This window comes from Echiichthys vipera (genome assembly GCF_963691815.1).
Source record: "Echiichthys vipera genome assembly, chromosome: 15".
In the NCBI taxonomy this organism is placed as follows: Eukaryota; Metazoa; Chordata; class Actinopteri; order Perciformes; family Trachinidae; genus Echiichthys; species Echiichthys vipera.
In genome coordinates this window covers 7,662,365-7,684,259 of record NC_139840.1, presented here as the reverse complement: position 1 = coordinate 7,684,259, position 21,895 = coordinate 7,662,365, and the positions used below count along the sequence as shown (strand labels likewise).

Here is a 21,895-nt window from a genome sequence, read left to right as displayed (position 1 = left end):
TCTTTTAATGCGTCATTAACACTGTCGGATGCAGTGCTGTGTTGGCGTCACATGATGGCACATGTGAGCACTTTGTTATTGTTATGGTCGAGTCAGACCCCTGAGACCAAATAAGCTCATTAGACTGGCCACACCAACAAAGGCATAAATACCAAACTGAATTATGATTTCGGCTATGAAAGCAAGTTTGTAAAGTGACGTCGATTAACCACCTGCTGTTTTGTTCATGTCATTAAGAGCATTTTGAATCAAATATATATGATCAGAAAGTTCCTCTGAAGCAGGACACACTTTTTGATTGATTTGAATGTTTCACTGCAGAAATCAGAATCAGGTTTATTGCCAAGTTGGTTTTCACATACGAGGAATGTGTGTTGATGCTTTGGTGCAGTCTCAGTCACGATGAACGTAAGAAAAGAAAAGAAATAGGAAAAATACGCAATAGTCAACAATCATCAATATAGAAGAAATGTATAATTAAAATATGTTTAAAAACAGGTAAAATAGGCGATATTAAAATGAAAAGCGCGTTAACAAGAGTGTGCGTAATAAGCATTTAATATTAAACTTACTTTTTATTTACTACTTTACTTGTCAAAGCGGTATTATAAGGATTAAATGATTATTTGATTAATAAACTCATCTTTTTAGTTCATTTCCATCTAAAAACATCAAACCTTAATTAGTTATAGAAGTTGTAAAGCTTTTATTGATTATCTGTGTCTCATATCGTTGTAAATTAATGACCTATGTTTTCTTGAGCATTGGTCAGACAAAATCAGTAAAGAGAAGACTTCACTTTTGGTTCCTGGTAGCTTGGATGTATCTAAACTTAAATGACTGACAAACTAATTCATAGGCTCATAATGGAAATGGGTGTTAGCTGCATTCCTGTCGTTGACAAAAGCAAACCATTATTGAAATTACTTTGGGGATAGTTTAAACCAATAAACACAGCTTACTGTTTAGTCCTCACTCTTTATACAGCTTACTTTCCAGTATAAGAATAAATGTTAAGACAGTCACTTGTGTATGTGTACACAACATTACAAGTTAGCCAGATGAGCAAAACAATTCAATGATTTTGCTTCTCTCATTTTGTGCCTAGTACCCAAATATTTACCTAGTATGTTCGACACCACTGTGAATTAAGAAAGGAGAAATAAACGCTGATGTTGAAGTGTTGGGGATGAGTTTCTTCTTACCTTTATGAAAGCGTATCCCGCTCCGTTGTCGGTGATGGTGAGGCCAAGGGCATCCTCAGATTTTAAAACCTCCACCTCCTTCTTGATCCCTCTAATGTGGGCGAAGATGAAATCCTCCAGGCCGATCTGGCCCCCCAGCAGCTTCTCCATGTCGATCTTGTGGGTGTTGAGGGTGCAGAACAGGATCTGTACACACACACAAACACACACACAGCCATGTAGCAGGCAGAGAAAATACACACATGTGATAAGAATGAGCTTAAAAAGGTGTTAAAATGTACTTTGATTGTATAAAAGCTTATAGTCACAGAATAAAATTAAAACAGACGATTAATCATTTGTCTTTTGGACGACCCTGCAAAGGAAAACCTCACGAAGCGTCTGAAAAGAGAACTACTGTTTTTAGACACAGCCTGAAAACTGAGTCAGATTCAAAAATAAAAGTGTAGATTACATAGCACTACCTCAGGATGCTAAATACAGGACTCATCAGGGAGCTCGCTCTTTATTGCAGCAGCCAAGTTATGCAGTCATACCCTCTTCCACCCCACAGTGTCATCAGCGTGTGTCGTGTCTCCGTTTTAAGTCCTGAGTCTGTGATTAGGCGAACGAGGATAATGACCTTTCCTGCCAGTGCCAGAAATGTTGAAATCTGGCTTCACACCTTGTGGCTGCCATGTCTTGGCAGGACAGAGCGAGGGGAAATGCGATCTCCAGGAACCCGATACCCAAGTGGCCTGATTTAACAGCACTTCAAACAGAGACTGGACAGTGAGACCCAGGAGGAGACTGGTGGCTGTGAATCATTTATTACGCTCTAACTCACCTAGACAGAAGCTATTAATAGGATCTATTTTGATTTCTGTTTACTCAGATACACCCTCACAGTTATGCCCAAATGCTAATTCTATTGTGGGATCAGCTTCGTAGCAGGACTCTGAGAAATACCGAGACAGGATTTAGTGTCTGACTTCCGGGTTGCAGTAGAAAGGGATTGATTTGTACTGGTTCATCAGGAGGATGACCTTTGTGCACCAATCAGGCTCTGGCAGCGCGGCCACCTTTGTTTGGGGATTTTTTTTCTGTGTACTAACAGGCGCTGTTCGCACACACATTAGCCAACATGGCCTCATGCGTTGCCTTGGGTTACCAGACTATAAAAGAATGGGATTATAATGGAGGGAGGCCGCTAGAGGAGAAGGGAGTGTGGAGGAGAAGTGGAGGCGATGTCTGAGGCAAGGGAGGGGCGTACTGTAGCTGAATTGATGGCTCTTTTCCATAAAAGTACCCCCTCCAGGCCGGGGCATTACCCAAGCGCAAGTGGGAGGAACAGCAGCAGACGCCTATACCCGGTTACCAAGGCTGCGAAACTGCATTAAGCAGCTCTAAGCGCTCCTCTCCTGCTGCTGAGCTGACAACCACAGCGTGTTCACTCTGCCGGGCGTAGCTACTGTAGGAAGCAGCGTCACACGCACTGCAGTGACTGCCTCTCCTCTGAGCGCCTGACTCACATAAACAGATGCTACGCCTCCCACTGCCTCACTTAGCAGAACCTTGATAACCGCATGGAAAAGGGCAAGTGAAAGAACGGCGCTGTTCAGAGACTGTTCAGCTTCGCCCAAAACAGAGCGAAACATGTGTCAGTGCTTTCAAAAGAGGAAAAAGCAGGATTTTATCGCAGAGGTACCTAGCCTCGCCTGAGACACCTGCATTTACATCAGAAGAAATGATCACATCTTTATTAAATTTAATAATAGGTGTATCGGAGATCAGAGAGAGAGATCACTCTTTTGTGTTTGTGTTGAACATGGTTTGTCAACAAAAAGCTCAATTACCTAGTCAAATATTAACATTACACCTGTTCATGGTGCAAATATTTTACGTTTGTCGTAAAGACACACACACACACACACACACACACACACACACACACACACACACACACACACACACACACACACACACACACACACACACACACACACACACACACACACACACACACACACACACACACACACACACACACACACACACACACACACACACACACACACACACACACACACACACACACACACACACACACACACACACACACACACACACACACACACACACACACACACACACACACACACACACACACACACACACACACACACACTCACACTCTCTGGGCCTCCCTGAACACATTATTCTTTTCAGTGTTAATAAAAGATCCTTGATGCACTGATCATTACATGTTGGTTGAGTTTTCAATTTCTACCAGTTTCTGGTGTTTATTTTGTCAGCACCTCGAGCCCTGCAGTACAAGTTGCAGAAAACACAAGATGTCCCCTATTTGACTGTAATATTCTTAGTGGAGTGGGATTTGAGTGGGAAAATGAGCATCGGTGTTGTAGATCTCACAGCAGAGGCCACATATTTACAGTGCCTACAGAAAATCATCATACCCTTTTGAAATAGTCACTTTATTTGTTTTCCAGCGTGATTTACGCATTCAAGTTTAAAAAAAATGTTTTTTTAATTTCTGAAAATTAATAAAAATGAAAAACCGGAATAGCAGGGTTGGAAAAGTTCGAAAAGAGTCCCCAGATTTAATACTTTGTACAGGCTCCTTTTTCTTTAAATACAGCCATCAGTCTGCTTGGATTTGTCTCCACCAGTTTCGTGCACCTAGACTGGGAAATATTTCCCCATTCTTCCTGCAGAACTGTTGGAGTTCAGTCAAATTCTGTGGTGAGCGACGATGGACTGACTCTTCAAGTCCATCCACAGATGTTCTGTAGGATTCAGGTCCGGGCTCTGACTGGGCCACTCTAGGACATTCACCTTCCTGTCCTTTAGCCACTCTGTTGTTTTTAATGGAGGTGTGTTTTGGGTCGTTGTCATGCTGGAAGGTGAACCACCTGCTCATTTTCAACATGTTTTTTGGCATACTGTAAACGAAACTCAGTGTGACATTTTTTCAAAAGAGGCTTCTTTCTTGCAACCGTGCCATACAGACCAGCGTTATGTAGAACTTGTGAAATTGTTGTCACATGCACAGATCGACCGACCTCTGCCATTAAGACTTGTAACTCCTCCAAGGTCACCATGGGCCTCTTGGTAGGTTCCCTGATCAATCTTTTCCTGGCTCTGTCATCCAGTTTGGAGGGGCGGCCTGATCTAGGCGAGGTCTGGGTCCCTATAATGGCCGCCATATTCCCTCCCTTCTAAAATCACTATCGGTGGGCAATTAGTCCCCAGCTCTGAGAGGGATTTGTCAAGCAGATATTGCGCAATAATATACAAGTTAAAGTACATCTGTATTCTCTACAGAGATCACTCCTCCGGTCTGTGTTTGAAGAAAGGTAAGATAAATACAGCCCTTAATTCAATCTCCCTCTGAATGATGTCCTGCATTAAAACAGCGTTGACTTGAGAAACCTGTTTCAACTGAACATCCATCAGTTTACAGCCTCTTCAACAGATCTTTTAACAGCAGAGAAGAGGGTTAGAAATCTTAAACATGCATGTACGGAGATTACAGAGGGGAGTTACTCATGTGTAAACAGTGGAGTAAAGTTCTTCCCGACTTCATCTGCTGCTTTTTCTGCGTCAGGTGGTTTCAGTAGTTAACAGGGAATGCTGATGTAAGCGGGGCGATGTGGTGTTTTCAACAGGATATTACATTCATCAGCACAGCCGGTGTAATCATTTACCTTTACTGCGGATGTGAGATTCTTCAGAATGAGAGTTTGTTGGATAAAGAGGTGACTCGGAAACACAGGGCTCATTATGATAAAGATTTACAGAAAATGTGAACCTGGTTTTCAACCACTGCATCAATTCACAATGAAAAAAACCCACAAAAGTGAAGAAAAAACTGTGACGTTGCGGCGACGGAGTAGCACAAACTAAATAATAACATGTAAAATATTACAGCAAAAACTAACAAGAACATTGTGATACATCAAGAGAACTGCAGGCTCTGAGGGTGTTAAGTTTCTTTTTAGAACTGATGAAAATTAAACTACAAGATATGCAAGATTCATTCATTCATCTTTAGCCGCTTATCCCGGGGTCGGGGTCGCGGGGGGTGCTGGAGCCGATCCCAGCTGACATCGTGCCAGTCATCAATTAACCTAACACGTCTTTGGATTGTGGGAGGAAACCGGAGAACCCGGAGAAAACCCACGCAGACACGGGGACAACATGCCAACTCCACACAGAAAGATATGCAAGATGCAACATAATATTTAACAACCGTAACATTGTCAAGTGGAACCTGTTTAATTGGGAGACTATTTGATATGTGACAGCCTCAATGTGGTGGCAATATTGTCTAAATAGCTTTAGATGAGCCAGTTATCCTGTTCATGTTCTTAACAGACTGATTTCTGGGTGTCTGATTCTTTCCACAAATTGCGAAAATACTTACTTCTAAGGCTTTACACAGGGACCTACGATGTATTTTACCTTACCCTGCAGATACTTTGGACTGAAAAGTATGTAATTAGTATAGCTTATGTCAAAATGTAATGAATTTTGCATGTAGTGGGAGAGAAGGGTTCAGCCGGAGGTGACGCTCACCCTGAAAACTGACCTGACCAGGACCAAGTCGATATACATTTCCTGAAAGTAAGCCTGAGCTTCTGAATTAACTTTTTACTGAATGTATTGATAAATGAATGCAGTTATTGCCGCCCGGTGAAACAGAGGTTAAACTTTCTCTCGACGCCCCGTCCCATACCAAATATTGGTTATTATCCGTGGTTGTTTTGTCTCCCCCGTCACCTCGGAGAGGCCGCTGCAAACCTCAACTCGCCTCTGAAGAAAGTGCTGTTGTTGTTCTGCAGGCTCAGCTGCCGTGCCAACACCTTTCTCTGTATCACTGCTGGTAAACAACCACTTATAAAACCACGCTATAAAACCAGATCAGTGTGTTCACTGGAATCACTTAGGATCATTTAGGAAAGTCTTATTAGCCAGTAATACTTATAACTGGGCCTTTTTACTACGCAGGGAAATAACAGTGGGTTTTTTACTGGTTATGAAGACATTTCAGATTAGTGTAAACGTGACCAAGTACACAATAATCTTTTAATACATACAAGGGAAACATCATCTTTCCTTACCAATACAATAAAATAACCCTACATATCATTTAGCTGAAAAAGCATACCATTGGTTAGCATGTTTTAACCCATTTCCTGCACATCACATATAATAACACAAATTAGCCTTTCTGCAAACACTGACGTTGTGTTTTACATTTCAACATACATTTTTATCTCTAACTATTTAGTTTCCATTCATTTCAGTAAAGTATGACAATCATGTAGCAGACGCTCTGCTTTTCTCTGTTGAATTTTTTTTATCTGTTAGGGGTTTTGGACTTTTGGTTTGGCCAAACAAGTATCATAAAAACATTAGTCTGACTTCCAGGATGCCGGGATAATTCTCCTCCCCTTCCACTATCTCCGGTATTGGGCTAAACGCCACCCAGGACAACCGTGATTGGTTAAAAGAAGTATGGTCTGGGAATCTGACACTATCAAAAAATAGATTTGAGTTATAAAAAAATTCTAATGGACATTTTACATACTAAAATAATAACCAATGAGTTGAAAAAATAGAGTTGATAGATTCCTTGAGCATGAAAATAATTGTTAGCTGCAGCACTAAATAAAACAAACGCTTTGTATGTTGTGGAGCAAGTACATGCATGTCTGAAAAAACAACGGCTGTGTGATATTTTCATGTTTACATGTGATGATATGGACGCATGTTTGACTCTAAACTCACTAGACGGCTATGAGGTGAGTGCAGGAAAACCAGCTAATACAAACAGCAGACCTAAGCCCCATCAGAAGGGATTGTTTTCAGCTAATCCCCCACCCCCACTAAAAATGTCTGGCTACAAACTCAGAAGTACAACCACCTGCAAAACCTGCAAAACAAAAAACGAGGCCTCAGCCCAGGTATTCAAAACTGTAGGCAAATGGCTGTGTTTCTAGTGAGCAGGGAGCACGCTCACTGCCACAGGTGGACGAGAAGCAAAGCAACAGAGAGAGCCACACCTCAGGCTCTACCCCTGCAGGGCCCAATAAATAACCAGACTTTGACCAGAGAACATAAAAAGATCCCATCTTTCATCTAACGACTACAACACTACATTCATGTCTTGCTGGGTGAGATAACAGGGAATGAGCAGAGTGCACATAATACAGTATATGCTCAGTAAGGCCTGAACTTTTGGTGTACTTGCTGAAACAATGTGTTCGTTTTTGTTTTTAACTCAGACAATTTACTTTCCATCACTTCTGCTTCCTGAACAAAGTGACTGACTCTGAGCTTTAGTGTATCATAAGGACGTGAGTCTAATTAAAGGCACAACAATGGACACTCACAGTGAACCCAGACATGCTGTAATTCAGTGTGATGTCTATTTGGAAAGAAATGTGTCAGCTATTAGAGGCAATGAGCACAAGAGAGACAACCCTATTGTTAATTACATAATTCATATCAGACTCAGCCAAACACTCATGTAACCTTGGAGACACAGAGCCTCTGGTTTACAAACAACCACAGCTATGGTTTCTGGGTGGCTCCATGTGCGATTATTTTGTTTACTTTGTTTACTGTGTGTTAAAAAAACAACAACAACCCACTAAATTCAAGATAAAGTAGTTCCTTAATGAGTGTGTATTTTCACAGCAGGCATCTGAGAGTAGATAGTTTCCATTGTCATTAACGCAACAGCTGTCAAAGTTATTTCACTAACTTTAGTATAGTTTAATCAAAAAGCTGCAGCATTGAAATGTACTCGAGAGTTTGGATTTAGCAGACTAAGACGCATGGCTGTGTACAAGCGAAGAGAAAATAATAATCACTTGACTTTATGTAAGAATATTGCCTCATGGCTGTGAGGAACTCTTTACTCCAATTTGGCATTTCAAAAGAAAAATTTAACGAGAAAAGAGGGAGAAAATATACTTAAATAAACACACTTTTTAACTCGCAATTTTGCCATCATAAACCGCAACATCATTCATAACTGAAAGTGTAATTTTACACCAATTACATGTCTAAATGATGATTGATTTCAAATTTAAATCCATCTTAGACTATCCTCTCTGGGATGTGTCAAAATAAAAGCTTTCTCTTTATACAGAAGTCTCTCTTCACAGCTGTTTGTGAGACGTTTTATGTAAATATGTATTTACAGTGCTTAGTCATAGACATTCAAGAATACAAGAGCCAAAGCAGATGGCGCATTCAAAATACGGCTGATGCCCAGTGAGAAATGTGTCTTTTCCTCACATTTTGAGAGCAGACTGCATTTGACAGCTTTGTAATGAATAACAAACTCGAGCACTGGACCATCCATACTTGCTCTTCACCCTCAATTCTGACCAAAACGTGTCCATAGCACTTAATATCAAAACTGTCATCTATCAAAAGTCGGCATCACATGCTTGTTATTCATTCAATTATCCGGTATTTCATGTGCGCTAGTTGTATTTAAAGAAAGTTCTTGTTTAGCTGCTTGTGCTACAACATTTAACACCCATGCACTCAAAGTTTGGCATAAAAATATGTTTATATTTGTCAAAGTAAGGTATCGACCACGTTATTGTTCTGGTGAAGGTTCGGGCACTTGTGCATCATACTGGCACAACTCACTAGCAACAATTATCAAATAATCCGTCCATTATTTTCCTCAATGAATTGTTTTCCATATAAAATGTCAGAAATGCCCGCCACTTTTTCCCCAGAGTCCAAGTTAATATCTTCAAATTTGCTTCTCTTGACTGACCAATAGTCCAAAAGGAAAAATAAAATGAATTTCAAATAATAAAAAAAGAGAGAAAAGAAGCAAATCCTATTGAGAATAAGTGGCAATTCTGCTTTAAAAAATGACTTGAACAATTCATTATTTGCAGCACAACAAGAGAATAAACTTCTAACTTAATCCCTTAAAAAAATGTAATTTATAATGTTCAGTTTGTGTTTTTCTGTGTAAGATAAAACTCGTGTTCGATTGGAGGCTGCAGTTTGTGCTGCTGTTGAACTGTATTCTATTAGGCTTTTTCTAACATTTAGTCTATTACATCTATCCTCTCTGCTAATAAATTGGGTGGACAAAATAATAGTAACACCTCAAAGAAGGATGAGAAAAATATTTGGGTCACAAATCTCAGGTATATTGTCACTTGTACCCCGCCAAGTAGGTATTAAAATTAGACTTTTGTTCGGAAATAACAGGGCGTTCATCTGACAGTGCTGATATCTTTTGTTCTGTGTGACAGAACAGTCAACATGGGCAGCAGAGTGAGGTTTGGATGTGCTTATGAGGGAGGAGGCCATGGGCGGAGCTGCTCCCCTGGGTCCTCTGGGACAAGTTATCTGGTTAGATTTGAGGCGATGCCCACTGAGCCGGACGTGAGGTCCTTCCTGTGGTAAAGACTGTGGAGTCCAACAACTCACACCCTCTGTGTAACTATCTATGCCGCATTTATGAATAGGCCAGTATCCTCAGTGGCACACCACACATACCGTCTACGCGTAAGACTGCCAATGTGACACAACGGCTGAACAGGAATGACTGATCAATTGAAATTTGGATTGTTATTTATCTGCTTGGCAAGATTTGATGCATTATTTTAGCAGGAAGCATTTTTTAACCCGATGCAGAAGTGCAAAAACAAACACCAATGGGATTCTTTACTGCTCCTGGTATTATAGACCTAACTCAGAGGTCAATAACCGCTACAGAAAAGTACTCCTAGAGCTGGTACAAGATCAATGTCTTGCTCAAAAAGACTTAGTGCTTGCAGACACAGAGATTCAAATCCAGTCTTCTGAGACAAGCTGCTATAAATCAGCTGAAATCCCAAATCTCTTTAGCTGCGTAGTACCTCTGTAGTACTGTGTCTATTGCTAGGCAAAGAACATGCGGTAAGGCAGTTTCTGTTGTAAAACAAGTCCAGACAGAGAGAGAGCAGTGCTAATGAGTGTTATTGATAGACATGATGGAACAAATACCCATAGAAATATGGCAGCCGCACCATTCAAAGGAGACAACTGCAGAGTTTGAGCCTTATTTATGATATTTTCTACCATTACATCAGAAAAGCAGTGGCAAGTTTCAGAAAAGCATCCCTCAAGTCCTGTATTGCGTGCTTCACTGTGTACCAATGTCACTGAGACACATTCTTTTCCAATTATTGCACTTGTTGAGTGAAGCGACTGTATCTCTGAGCATCATGAGGGGGAAGGAAGTTCACGCCTCCAGCTCTTGCAGCACACCACGCTGATAACAGGCTGCCCTATCTGGTCTTATTTCAGGCTGACAAAAGCCAAACATGCCACTCACACTTTCCTTTGAAAAGAGGAGCTTAAGCAGTCCGCGTTTGGAGGAGGACGCAGAACCTGCTTTTATTTTCAGGGCCTCCTCATACTGTAGACGTGCATCGTTTACTCCTGCGCCCCCGTGGAATTTGATGCTGAATAAAAACTGTATCTAAAAGTAGAGGTCATTTCTCAGGTATTCAGTGACTTCATAGTGAAGATAAGACACAGATGGATCTTAATCTTGCGTGGTTGAAGGTGTGCAGGCTGGCAGGGCGTGCCTTTACAAACACCAACTAGCCCTGACACGAAACAATCAAAGTTGACTTTTAATGGCCACCACAGGACTAATCTCTGAGAAAAGCCACTTAGAGTATAAAACTGTTTACCCAGACCTTCACTGCAAGTATCCATTCGTCATTACATTGTTGACAGAAGTAGGCTATTAAGGATTATTTACTTAAGTAAAAGTAGCAGAAGGCATAGTGTAAAATACTCAATTAAGAGTTAAAGTATTATCAGCTCAGGCAACTGAAATGACAAAGGGCCACAAGTACACACTGCTGGGGCCCCTGGTGCCATTTGGGGTCTATTTGTAAGAGGTTACAAGGCAAAAAGGTTGCAAACCAGTGGATTTAATTTTAACAATGTGTTGTATTTTATAAACATAGCCTAATATCATCATCTTAATATGAAGTGGGGTAAAAAAGTACAATATTTCCCTAATTAGATTAATAGTATGAAGTAGCCTATCATAAAATATAAATACTCAATTAAGGAGCTCAAAATGTGAGTAAAGTAAAGGGGTTAGTTGTTTTTTTAGCACTGCCTGCTTCATTACGTTGAGTTAAACACTTGAACGCAACACTAAATCACTCACGCCACTTTCCCCTCCTTCCGCGACAGGTGAGCTCTTACCTCAGGTGGGCTTATGTTAAAAGCTTCTGCTATTTTCGCGTACAGCTCCTTCACGTTGGAGAACCCCTCGATCCTGCCGGTGGGGCTGCCGTGCGCCAGCTGCGTGTGGAACACCAGTTTGGGCCGCAGGTTGGCAGGTGGAGGCGGCAGCCCCGCTCCGTTCACGGCGGATTTAGCCAGACTCCCGGCACCTGCGTGTCCGCCGCCGACCTCTTCGTTGTCCACCAAGTGCTCCTTCGTCGACTTGTTTTTCTTCCTCCATGGTCCCAACGGCATTTTTGTTGTTGTTTTTCGTGAGTTTGTCGACGCTGGGAAGTAAAAAGTCCGAGTTACAACATTGAAGTAACCTGTTGAGTTCCGAGCCCAACGGTCGCGTCGTCCTTATTTACTTCCTCCTTTCCTCGGAGTTTCCTCGATGTCTTCCTTCCTTCCTTCCTTCCTTCCGCGACACACTTTTCCTTTCCTCACCTGCCCCACAGTTTAGGGTCGTCCCTCGGCAGTGGCTCGGCCCCTCGCTCGCTACATAAATGGCATAAATGTTGAACAGGTAGGTGGTTGTGAGTGTGGGATCAACTCTCACACAACCTGCTGGCTGGTTCTCGGCTAACAATAGCTGCTCTGTCTATCAGCGTGCCGGGGAGGGGCGCAGGCGCAGTGGGACGAACCCGGGCCCGGTCCCGGTGCACCTGTGCTCCGTCACCGGGGGTCAACACTTTAAAACAATTATTCAGGTGTTTCGCAGCAACACATTCTGCAAGTTAGTAGAAATAAACAGAGCGTTTACTTAAATCAAAGTAGTAATACAACATTGTAAAAGTACCCTAGTATTAAAGTAGAGTTATCTTATCTAAGTGAAAATACACTTAGCCTACTTTATGGCCATTTCCAGAATAAAATGCAAACATCACTGAATAGTTATTGACGCATTAATGTGTGTACTTAACTGTAATGTTGCAGCTGGTAACTGTGGGGCCCATTTTTATATTTTAAAATAATATTCTGCCTGGCATCTTGATCCATAATAATCTTAATTTATGAATTTATTTTTATTTTTTATTAACAGTGTGAATCTGCAAGGTAACTGCAGTTGTCAAATATATGTAGTGGAGTAAAGTAAGTTAGTACAATATTGGCTTCCACGAGTTAGTCAAGTAGAATAAAGACACATGAGATGGGAATATTAAAGTACAAGAACCTTGAAATTGTACCCAAGTACATAACTTGACTAAATGTACCTAGATGTCACTGTAGTTCGTATACGTTAAAGTGGGCTGAAATTATACCTGCACAGTTGTGGAATATATGAAGTTTTTCCAGTTTACGCTACTTAATTGTTTTTACCTTACTAGATTTGATAGCTTTAGTTACTTTGCAGATTTAGATTATAAATACAAAATGTAAATTAAATAAATAAATAAATGATGATTTATTATTTTAGGTTAAGCCGCCCTGAAGTTTAGTCATTACAATGTTCCCCACCTTACCAGCAACAACCTTTAAATGATATACACATTTATACATCACTGATTATAGTTCAGTGGTGTATTATATATTATTCTGAAATGGGTCATTCTGCATAACGAGTGCTTTTACTTAATGGGTGTAAGATCACCATAAGTTTGTAGCGTGGCTGTCTGTGAGGACCATGTATATCTAAAAAGTCAACTTTTTTCACGAGAACAGCTGTTTTCAGCTTTGTGAAGATGCTTTTTCCAAGTGACGTCACTTGAGTCTATTCATCAATCTTCACGCAGCTCCCCCTGGTGCCGCAAAAGGCTTCATACAGCTTTGTTCACATGTGCGGTAGTACTCACTGAGACCTGTTAACACATTTTGGGGTCCTCTGATTTTCTAGAACAAATAGGAGATGATAATAAGTGAATTATTTGAGTTCTTAAAATGTTGTTTCCGCTTCTCCCAATGCCCCCTGAACCCTGTTCAGTTCTCACAGATGTGTAATGTTTTCTATTGTTTCATGGCATTCACTGAACGTAAAAGATAGAGTTCGTATCCTTTAAGAAAAAAAGTACACTTCTTTACAGTAACGGGTTATATAGCTAAGCACAATCTGGCAATGAGTGCGTGTGGAGTTGGGGCTTAAATACAGCCAGAGCAGAGAGCACAGGTTAGTGGAGTTGGCTTGATGAGAGGGGTGTGTCTGATTGGCAGATTGAAGCAGGTGCAGAGTGTGAGGCAGAGATGAACTGTGACATATACAGTATATAGTCTATATGTAATCAATGCATGTTACATCTATGTAATACCAGCCTATATTTGGCTTTGAGCTTTAAACTAATGAGCACACATATCCGCAGCCAAGTGGCCCTCTCTGTCCCTCTGTGGGCCCCTGAGCCACGATGAGTGATGTGGCGTCCCCTGGTGGGAGAATGCACAGCTAAGGCCTCTGTGTTGGCAGCTGACCACCAGCAGCTGAGACCATACGGCTATATTTACACGTTCATAGCTCTGCCATTAGTAAGCATTAAATCCAGTCAGCGTATTTTTAATTGCACATCAGAAAAGGTACTTATACGTTTTACAACAACAGATACTTACATTTGACGTCTAAAATGTACTTCTTAAGAACCATTTTCTGGTGCTCACTTTGTGCACTGTTGCTATGCCGACTGTTCATCCACTATAAATAGGCCTCAGCGGCATTAACGGTTTTAAAGCGATCATTGTTAATAAACTGTTAATGTCATGGAGGAGGACTCATCGTAGGGTTGGGCGATCTAGCTAATTTAATATCTCGATAACGTCACAATATAGCATGTTTTCTGGTAATTCAATAAATAAATTGTCTTTATATGAAATAATTACATGGTAACGCCTTTTGTATACTCCTGTGTGAATGACATACTTGATAAATTAAAAGCATTTTCTAATTTGATCAAGCACTTCAGAGCAAAATGAACATAACGTGGATCAGAACGTAAAGCCTCGTCCAAAATGACATTCATTTTACTGTAACGCCGTCCGGCCACCGTTTTTTCCACATTATAATAGAAAACAATGTAGAAGAATATACAATAAATATTTTTGATGATACATATATTGTCGTATGACCCAGCCCTGATAAATCACACGCCTCCCTCTAACTGAAACAGCTCACGATCACTTCATGTGGAAATATTTATTTTAAAATTCAAGTTCAATATCACATTTAAGTTTCTAAAAAGCAAACGACGATCCAGTTCATTCAACCACTTTCCTCTCAAACAACCTGCGTACAGATTTTAAGACCGCCTCCAAATTGAGGTTTGTGTCTCTACGTGACAAAGTAAACACTGAATGACAGTTAAACATGTCAGTAATGAAGCCTATCAGATCTAAATGAGAGCAAGAAAATGTAATTTTGGCACTGCAATATTTCCCAACATCACTAGGTTTTTGGGTAACTGTAGACTCACTACCAAATATTTCCAACAAACAAAAAGATAAAGTGATTGTGGCGAAGAACCACACACATAAAATATTTCTTTCAGAGATCAACAACTCAGACAGTTTTTCACTTGCACTTGTACCAACTTAGCAGCATGCATGGTATTTATAAAAAACACCACATAGCTCAAAAATAAAAATTGCACATTTGTCTCGGGGGGGTCCATCTGTCAAGTGTCAGAACTGTCCTTCTGCGTGTGTTTGTGAGAGTGTGGGAGAGCGCTGTAATGCTGTTATCTCCCCTTGTTCAGTCCGCGACCTTCGTCCTAAGCAGGTAAATGACGTTTCAGGACATCCTTGGCGTTGCCGGGCAACGTCTCAGGAAAGTTAACATCCAACTCCACCACCAGGTCTCCTCTCTGCTCTGGGTTTTTGGGTATGGGGAGACCCTGTCCGGCAACAGTCTTTCTCATGCCAGGCTTGATGACATCTGTGATCTTCATGTTGCACGTCTTCCCGTCTATCGTTGACACGGTAACCGAGCATCCGCACAACGACTGAGAAAGACAGGAACACAGAAGTCAGAGTGAGAATCAGGAGAACAGCAACACGCACATGATCTACTGTAAAAATACGACATGAATCCGTCCATTGGCTGAGATTAAATGTACAAGTACATATGAAAACTAGTGCTGGGTAATATTTTTTTTAAATAAACTTGATATTAGTAAGGATATGTTCTGATTGCACAATGTAGCAAATGTACACAAATTCACATATAACAGGATCAAACTGATATTCGAAGCAGCTGACTGTGATCCATTGTTATGCGTTACACAGCGCCAAAGTCAACAAAGCAACTAATGTTGTCAGATTTACTGACTAATCATTACCAATCATTTGACGAAAGATATTTGTTGTACGGTAACAAAGAAGGTTCATGTCAGGGTTCATGATACAATTGAGCATTAAATTATTTCCTTAAAGGAGACATGTCATGCTCATATCGGCTCTAGTAGACGTGTGAGAATTACTGACGCACCCAAACTGGATTTCCTAATATCTACAAATACCCTTTGCTGCTACCAAAGTTTTGAAGCTTGTCCACTTGGGGCACAGTGAACATTGAATTAAACATACCATTATACCATCGGTCCGAACATGTTTGACATGTGTTGAGAGATTTCTGATTGCAACTGACACCAATCCATGTTTTCAGTATTTTTAGTTACAGACTTACACAGGACCATATTTGAACACTCAGTAAATTATACAACTACTTTGGACAAATAATCGTATCTAAGGTCCATATTCCAGAGCTTTCAACCACTAACAGACCACATCAACAGTCTTCATTAGTGGATGAAGTTTGCCCAGCTGTCGAGGAGATGGCTCAGTTGTCATCACGTGATAACAGGTGGTCGTAATCGCTCTAGTCAAAGATCATTTTTGGCGTTGGGCATAAACAACCTCCTTTTTTCTCTTTTCCTGTCTTTCTGATGAAGACTGTGAGATGCTGTGGAAAGCTCTGGAAAAATCTAGTAATTGGATCCGATTATTTCATCAAACAAGCGTAACCTGAGTCAGGAATGCAGCTGTCATGCTGATACTATTAAACTGTAGTCAAAAACATATTGTAGCAGAAAAGATACTGAGTTGTGTGGTTGGCAACATTTGATGTCATTAAAAGGTGATTTAAAATATGTGATTTGTCAGCATAGTTTGCATCATGCAGAACTGATCTGCTGCTGTTTGCGTACATGGGTTACATATTCAGAGAAGACGCAGTGAGATCTCAGAGTGTTGAAGGGAGTAGGAGGAACCACGTAAGTACATCTTGCAATGTGTGCACGTGGGCGGCCGCCGACTCTCTGCCCTCCCTGTGATACAGCTCTTATTTCTCAATGTTGTCGATCTAGATTACATAAGTGCGCAGCTAAAATGTGTGTGTGTATTCAGTACTATGCTCATTCAGGACACCTGTACTTTCCAGGGAAAACAACTTTTGAGGTAGACTACCTACGGCTTATTGATTATAACCAGGGTTTTTTTTTACATGAGAGCTTTAAAGCAGCACTTGAAGTAAATATGAGCTTGTGGTAAATCCCCCGTGTGTCAGTGTGTGACTAATCCCTCGATCAGACTCTATTAATACTACTACACTCTGTCATACTGTAAGTGGGTGCCAAAATAGAAAAATGGCTCACCTGTCGTAAGCTCACGCGCACAGGATAGACAATATTCGAGCCCTCCCGCCTAAAGTGAGGGTGTGGCTTGTCTTTGATGACAAAAACAATGTCAGCAGGAATGGTATTGGGCGACTCATCTCCCTCCCGCGGGAACGTGATCTTGGTTCCCTCTTTCCAGCCCCGCTTTATCTCAATAGTGAGAATCTTATCCTCATTGCGCATGGTCCTCCCATCTGGATTTAACCTTTTGCGAGAGATTTTCATCCTCTTGGTGCAGCCATGGAAGACCTCCTCCAGGGAGACCCTCAGTTCATGGATGATGGCCGGGTCCTGCTTCCGACGCTGCTGCCCTCCGGGGCCGTTGTGCCCATCTCGAGGGAATCCGTTTAGGTTGAAGTTGGTGAAAGAGCCGAAGGGGTCGTTTCCATCCACCTCCATGTCGTCATCGTCCCGGCCATTGGCTTTACGCCCAAAGAACATATCAAAGGGGTTTGAACCCCCGAAGAAAGTTGCAAAGGTGGCATGAGGATCCCCATGGAAGGTGTAGGTGAAGGTGTTGCCTGGTCCGTCACCAGTGGGCCCATTTCCTCCTTTGAGACCTGAACAGAAAGGATTCATCAGTCATCCTACTGACATGAAATTGGGACCACTTTATGCTAAGTGATTCCTACTTTGACAATGTCTTGAAGTGACCAATCCACATTAAATCGGTTTATTACAGTTGCAGCTATGAGCTGATTGATTGATTAGTTTATTGGCAAAACTATTTTGATAATCGATTACATGTCAGTGTCATTTTTCAAGTAAAAATATCAAACATTAAATGGTTCTAGCTTCTCCAATGTGAGAATGTGCATCCTTTCCTTGTCTTAACAGTGTTGTGAACCAATATTATTAGGTTTTTGTGTGTTGGTCAGAGAAAGCAAGTCAACATCTGAAGACTTCACCCTGGGCTTCAGGTCTAGAAAATTGTGTTGGGCATTTTTTATTGTTTTCTTTTAGGCTAAATGAGAAAATAAACAGCAGATTAATTGATTTTTTTTTTGTCAATAATTGTTGGTTGCAGCCCTACAATTCATTTCTCAATGACATTAGAAAATTCTGTGTTTTGTCTTAGGTTCATTTTAGTGACACGAAAGTCGTTAGCATCACGTTGCTAAACATTCAACAAAACTCATCGTACCAAAGTGGATCCAACTACGGTGCTTTTTCGGAATCAGGATCAGAATCAGGTTTATTGCCAAGTAATTTGCATTACAAGGAATTTGTCTTGATTTGACTGTGTTTACATGGAAACAGACATAAACATTAAAATAAACCTATGCACAATACACTATTAACCATAAAAATAGAAAGTATACACATATATGTATTTACACAAGTAGTGCAGGAGGTAGTGTGCTGTGATTTGGGGGGGGGGGGGGTTCATTTAGAGTCTTAAGCTGTTTACAGGACAATCAGGGACTTGAGTCTTTGGTGGACAAATACTGAAACCAAGATCATCCATTTTAGGAACAGACAATATATTCAGGTTATATATATATAGATAGAGAGGGATATCACCAATAACACATATATATAGATGCTCTTTTTGGCTGTCATGACTTGTCATTTTGGGGTTCTGCTACAACATTTTTGATGCTTTACTGGTGAAAAACAGTTTCCTTAATACTGGTCCTTTGTGAAGATGTTCAGCACCTTTTCGATTAAATGGTAACAATAAGGTCAATTTATGAAAAGCCTAATATGGCACCTTTCATTTTGAATACATGGATGTAGAGATGATCTGTGGTCTTTTCTCCTTCATTCGGATATTACATGGTAGGCACGACCTAGGCCTACATGAAGAAAATAAATAATCAAATAGTATTTCTTTTCTATTACAACGCCCGCATTAGTAGTAAAAATGGTGGCAGGCTTTTATTGGCCCGTGTCTTATAACACAGGCTTATGCAGATATAGTGTAAGAGCTAATGCTGTGATTTGCTGAACAGCTGTTTTCTGATCCTGCTGGTTGAGACTTGAATTGAAGCCAGCTGTGTGTTACACCCACCCATCCAGGCTACACCGCGGCTTTCTAACGGCATATTAAAGGCGAATCAAAAACGCATTACCTTCCTCTCCGTACTGATCATAAACTTCTCTTTTCTTCGGATCACTGAGGACTTCATACGCCTCAGCTATCTCCTTGAATTTCTCCTCGGCGGCTGCAGACTTGTTTTTGTCCGGGTGCCATTTCAACGCTTGTTTTCTGTACGCTTTCTTAATATCCTCCTCCGTGGCTCCTTTGGAGATGCCCAGCGTTTTATAATAATCTTTACCCATTTTGGTTCACGTTCTCCGGATAATGCAGGATACAAAAATGAGAAAAGGAGAAAAGCTCTGGGAGGGGAGCTGGTAGACTGCAGTGATGGTCGGCGGATGGTTGTCACAGCAGTGAAGCAGCCTCAGTCCGGACTAACAAGGAGCCGCAGACAGAAACGGTGCAGGATGAAAACCATTTAGAGGCGGTTAGTCAACGGCGTGGACCTTCTGCTATTTCTCCGGGACTGGGTGACCCCCTTTAAATAGCCACGGCTCCCTCCCCCTGCATCCACAGCACCAACGTCAATTTAAACACATGCAATAATTCTGGTTCCTGTGTGTGTGTGTGTGTGTGTGTGTGTGTGTGTGTGTGTGTGTGTGTGTGTGTGTGTGTGTGTGTGTGTGTGTGTGTGTGTGTGTGTGTGTGTGTGTGTCAGCTGCTAGGATGAGCTGTGGAATTACAAGGAAAGACTCAAGTGAAGGAAACATGGATCATGAGTGCTGACCTGTCTTTATTTATCTTCAATTCGAGTGACCTAATTACAAGAAGAAGAAGAATTACTTTATTTATCCTGCAAAGGGGAAATTGAATTTTTTCACTCTTATTATTAATCATGTTACACACAGGCCCGAAATACACACACATGCACAGACAGGACCTATATACATGCAATTAAGGAGAGATGTTAGAGTGAGGGGGCTGCCAGTGACCAGCGCCCCGAGCATTTGGGGGTTCGGTGCCTTGCTCAACAGCTCCTCGGCAGTGCACAGGAGATGAACTGACACTTCTCCAGCCACCAGTCCATGCTCCATACAGGGACTTGAACCAGCAACCCTATGGTTCCCAGCCAAGTCACCTATGGACTGAACTACTGCCGCCCACAATGTCAACATTAGTATAAATCACAAGACAGATCTTTTATTATATACTGTAGGACAGACAGGAGATAAGGAGGCAGACATGCAGCAAAGGGCCACAGGTCGGAGTCGAACCAACGGCCGCTGCGTTGAGGACTTTTAGCCTCTTTGCATGGGGCGACTGCTCTAACCACTATTGATCAATAATCACCACATTAAGCAACAGGATTTCACTTGCAGATTTTCAGTCAGATTCAAAACATTACTTTGTGTTTCTTGTCACTCAAAAGATGAACCAGAGTTACTCTCACCAGCTAAGCTCAGGCCACGGGTGTGAAGTGGTGGGGAAATGGCTTCTACTTCCAGCCCCCTTGCTTTGACCACACCCATCTTTGAACTTGGCCTTCAATTTGATCTCATTTAAAATCCTGTAAAGTTTCGTGACTGTATCTTGTACGTTGAGAAGCAATCACGGCGATAAAGTCTGTCCACAGACTGGCAGACATATATCACACACTATAGACAAATCCTGAGAAGTTGTCACGGGAGGTGACGGGGAATACACGGAGGATTGGACCCAAAGGCAGACACGGTACTCAAGAGTCAGTTTTAACAGATTTAATAAACTTACTTAACAAAAAGGTGCACAGAGAACAAAGGGAAAACACGGAGAGAACTGAGACAAACTGGTCACGGGGGATGAGCACAGGAGGAAGGTACGCTGAGAGACATCTGGAGTATGTAGAGTATGATCCGGCCCCGAATGAGGCTCAGGACCGGCTTAATATACAGAGTGGCAGGTGATCAGTGCCAACGAGAACCACCTGCCGGGGAAACGAGCTCACACCAGGGAAACACAAAGGGGAGCACATACAGGAAAACACAGACAGAGGGAGACAAAAAACAGAGACTAAAAAGGAGAGGAGGGCTGTCCTGATTTAATCACGACAGAAGTACCGGAAGTGAACAAGCCGCCGTTGCTGCAGTGGCGTCTCCATCCAGTACGCGGGCGATTGAATGGGAGCTGTCATAATAAGTCTACCTTTTCTACTTTTACCTGTACTTTTTATGCAGCTTTACTTTTGACAACGATGTCTAGGAAGAACCTGTGCAATTATCCGCTGCTCCAACAACAGCGGGAAACTTCAACTTTGGAAAAAAACTAAATGCGAACTACACAAACCTTTACCTCATGAAGCGTGCTCAGGATTATTGACCTCCGTCCCAGATTAACTCAGCTACTTGACGTTAACATTGTGGTCATTAGGTTGCTCTACTAGTTAGTGCAACGTATGTTTATTTCACAATAACACCACATTGAGTTAATTGTGCGTGTGAGTGTGTGAAAAACCCTTCAGACTCCCATGGTGAAAACAATTCCAGCGTTGCTGTCTTGGCTGCTAATGTGTATTTCTATTTATTCATTAATTTAAGCATGTAATTAGATAATTGGTTATGCATTTATAGATTTAGTTTTGGTCCATAAAACCCTCCAGCGATTTCTAGAGATGCACCGATCCGATACCTGGATCGGATACCCGCTCAGATAGTGACTAATTAGCTGGATCGGATATCGGATGAATGAGGCCGATCCAGCATTCTGAGCCAGTGTAATATCATAAACAGAAATACAGTTACAGCGATCTAGTCACTTCAATTCTATGTTTGCAACACCAGTTATGGTTTTATATTACA

At 41.5% G+C, this 21,895-nt stretch overlaps 2 protein-coding genes across 2 annotated transcripts in view; both read right to left on the bottom strand.

Moving 5' to 3' along the window:
* Positions 1–12,052, bottom strand: part of gipc2 (GIPC PDZ domain containing family, member 2) — a 16,928-nt gene extending 4,876 nt beyond the window's left edge. The window contains exons 1-2 of the mRNA XM_083928948.1: positions 11,466–12,052; positions 1,206–1,391 (exon numbers count right to left, since the gene is read on the bottom strand). Coding sequence (XP_083785074.1) covers positions 1,206–1,391; positions 11,466–11,741 — 462 coding nt within the window. The 5' untranslated portion in view covers positions 11,742–12,052. The remainder of the gene's footprint in view (positions 1–1,205; positions 1,392–11,465) is intronic.
* A 2,608-nt stretch (positions 12,053–14,660) lies between these two features.
* On the bottom strand, positions 14,661–19,562 carry dnajb4 (DnaJ heat shock protein family (Hsp40) member B4). The gene is made up of 3 exons (XM_083928885.1): positions 19,153–19,562; positions 17,057–17,637; positions 14,661–15,406 (listed from the first exon to the last, which is right to left on the bottom strand). Exons 1-3 carry the CDS (start codon positions 19,361–19,363, stop codon positions 15,176–15,178), a joined length of 1,023 nt encoding a protein of 340 aa, XP_083785011.1. The 5' UTR covers positions 19,364–19,562; the 3' UTR covers positions 14,661–15,175.
* Between the last annotated feature and the right edge of the window lie 2,333 nt (positions 19,563–21,895).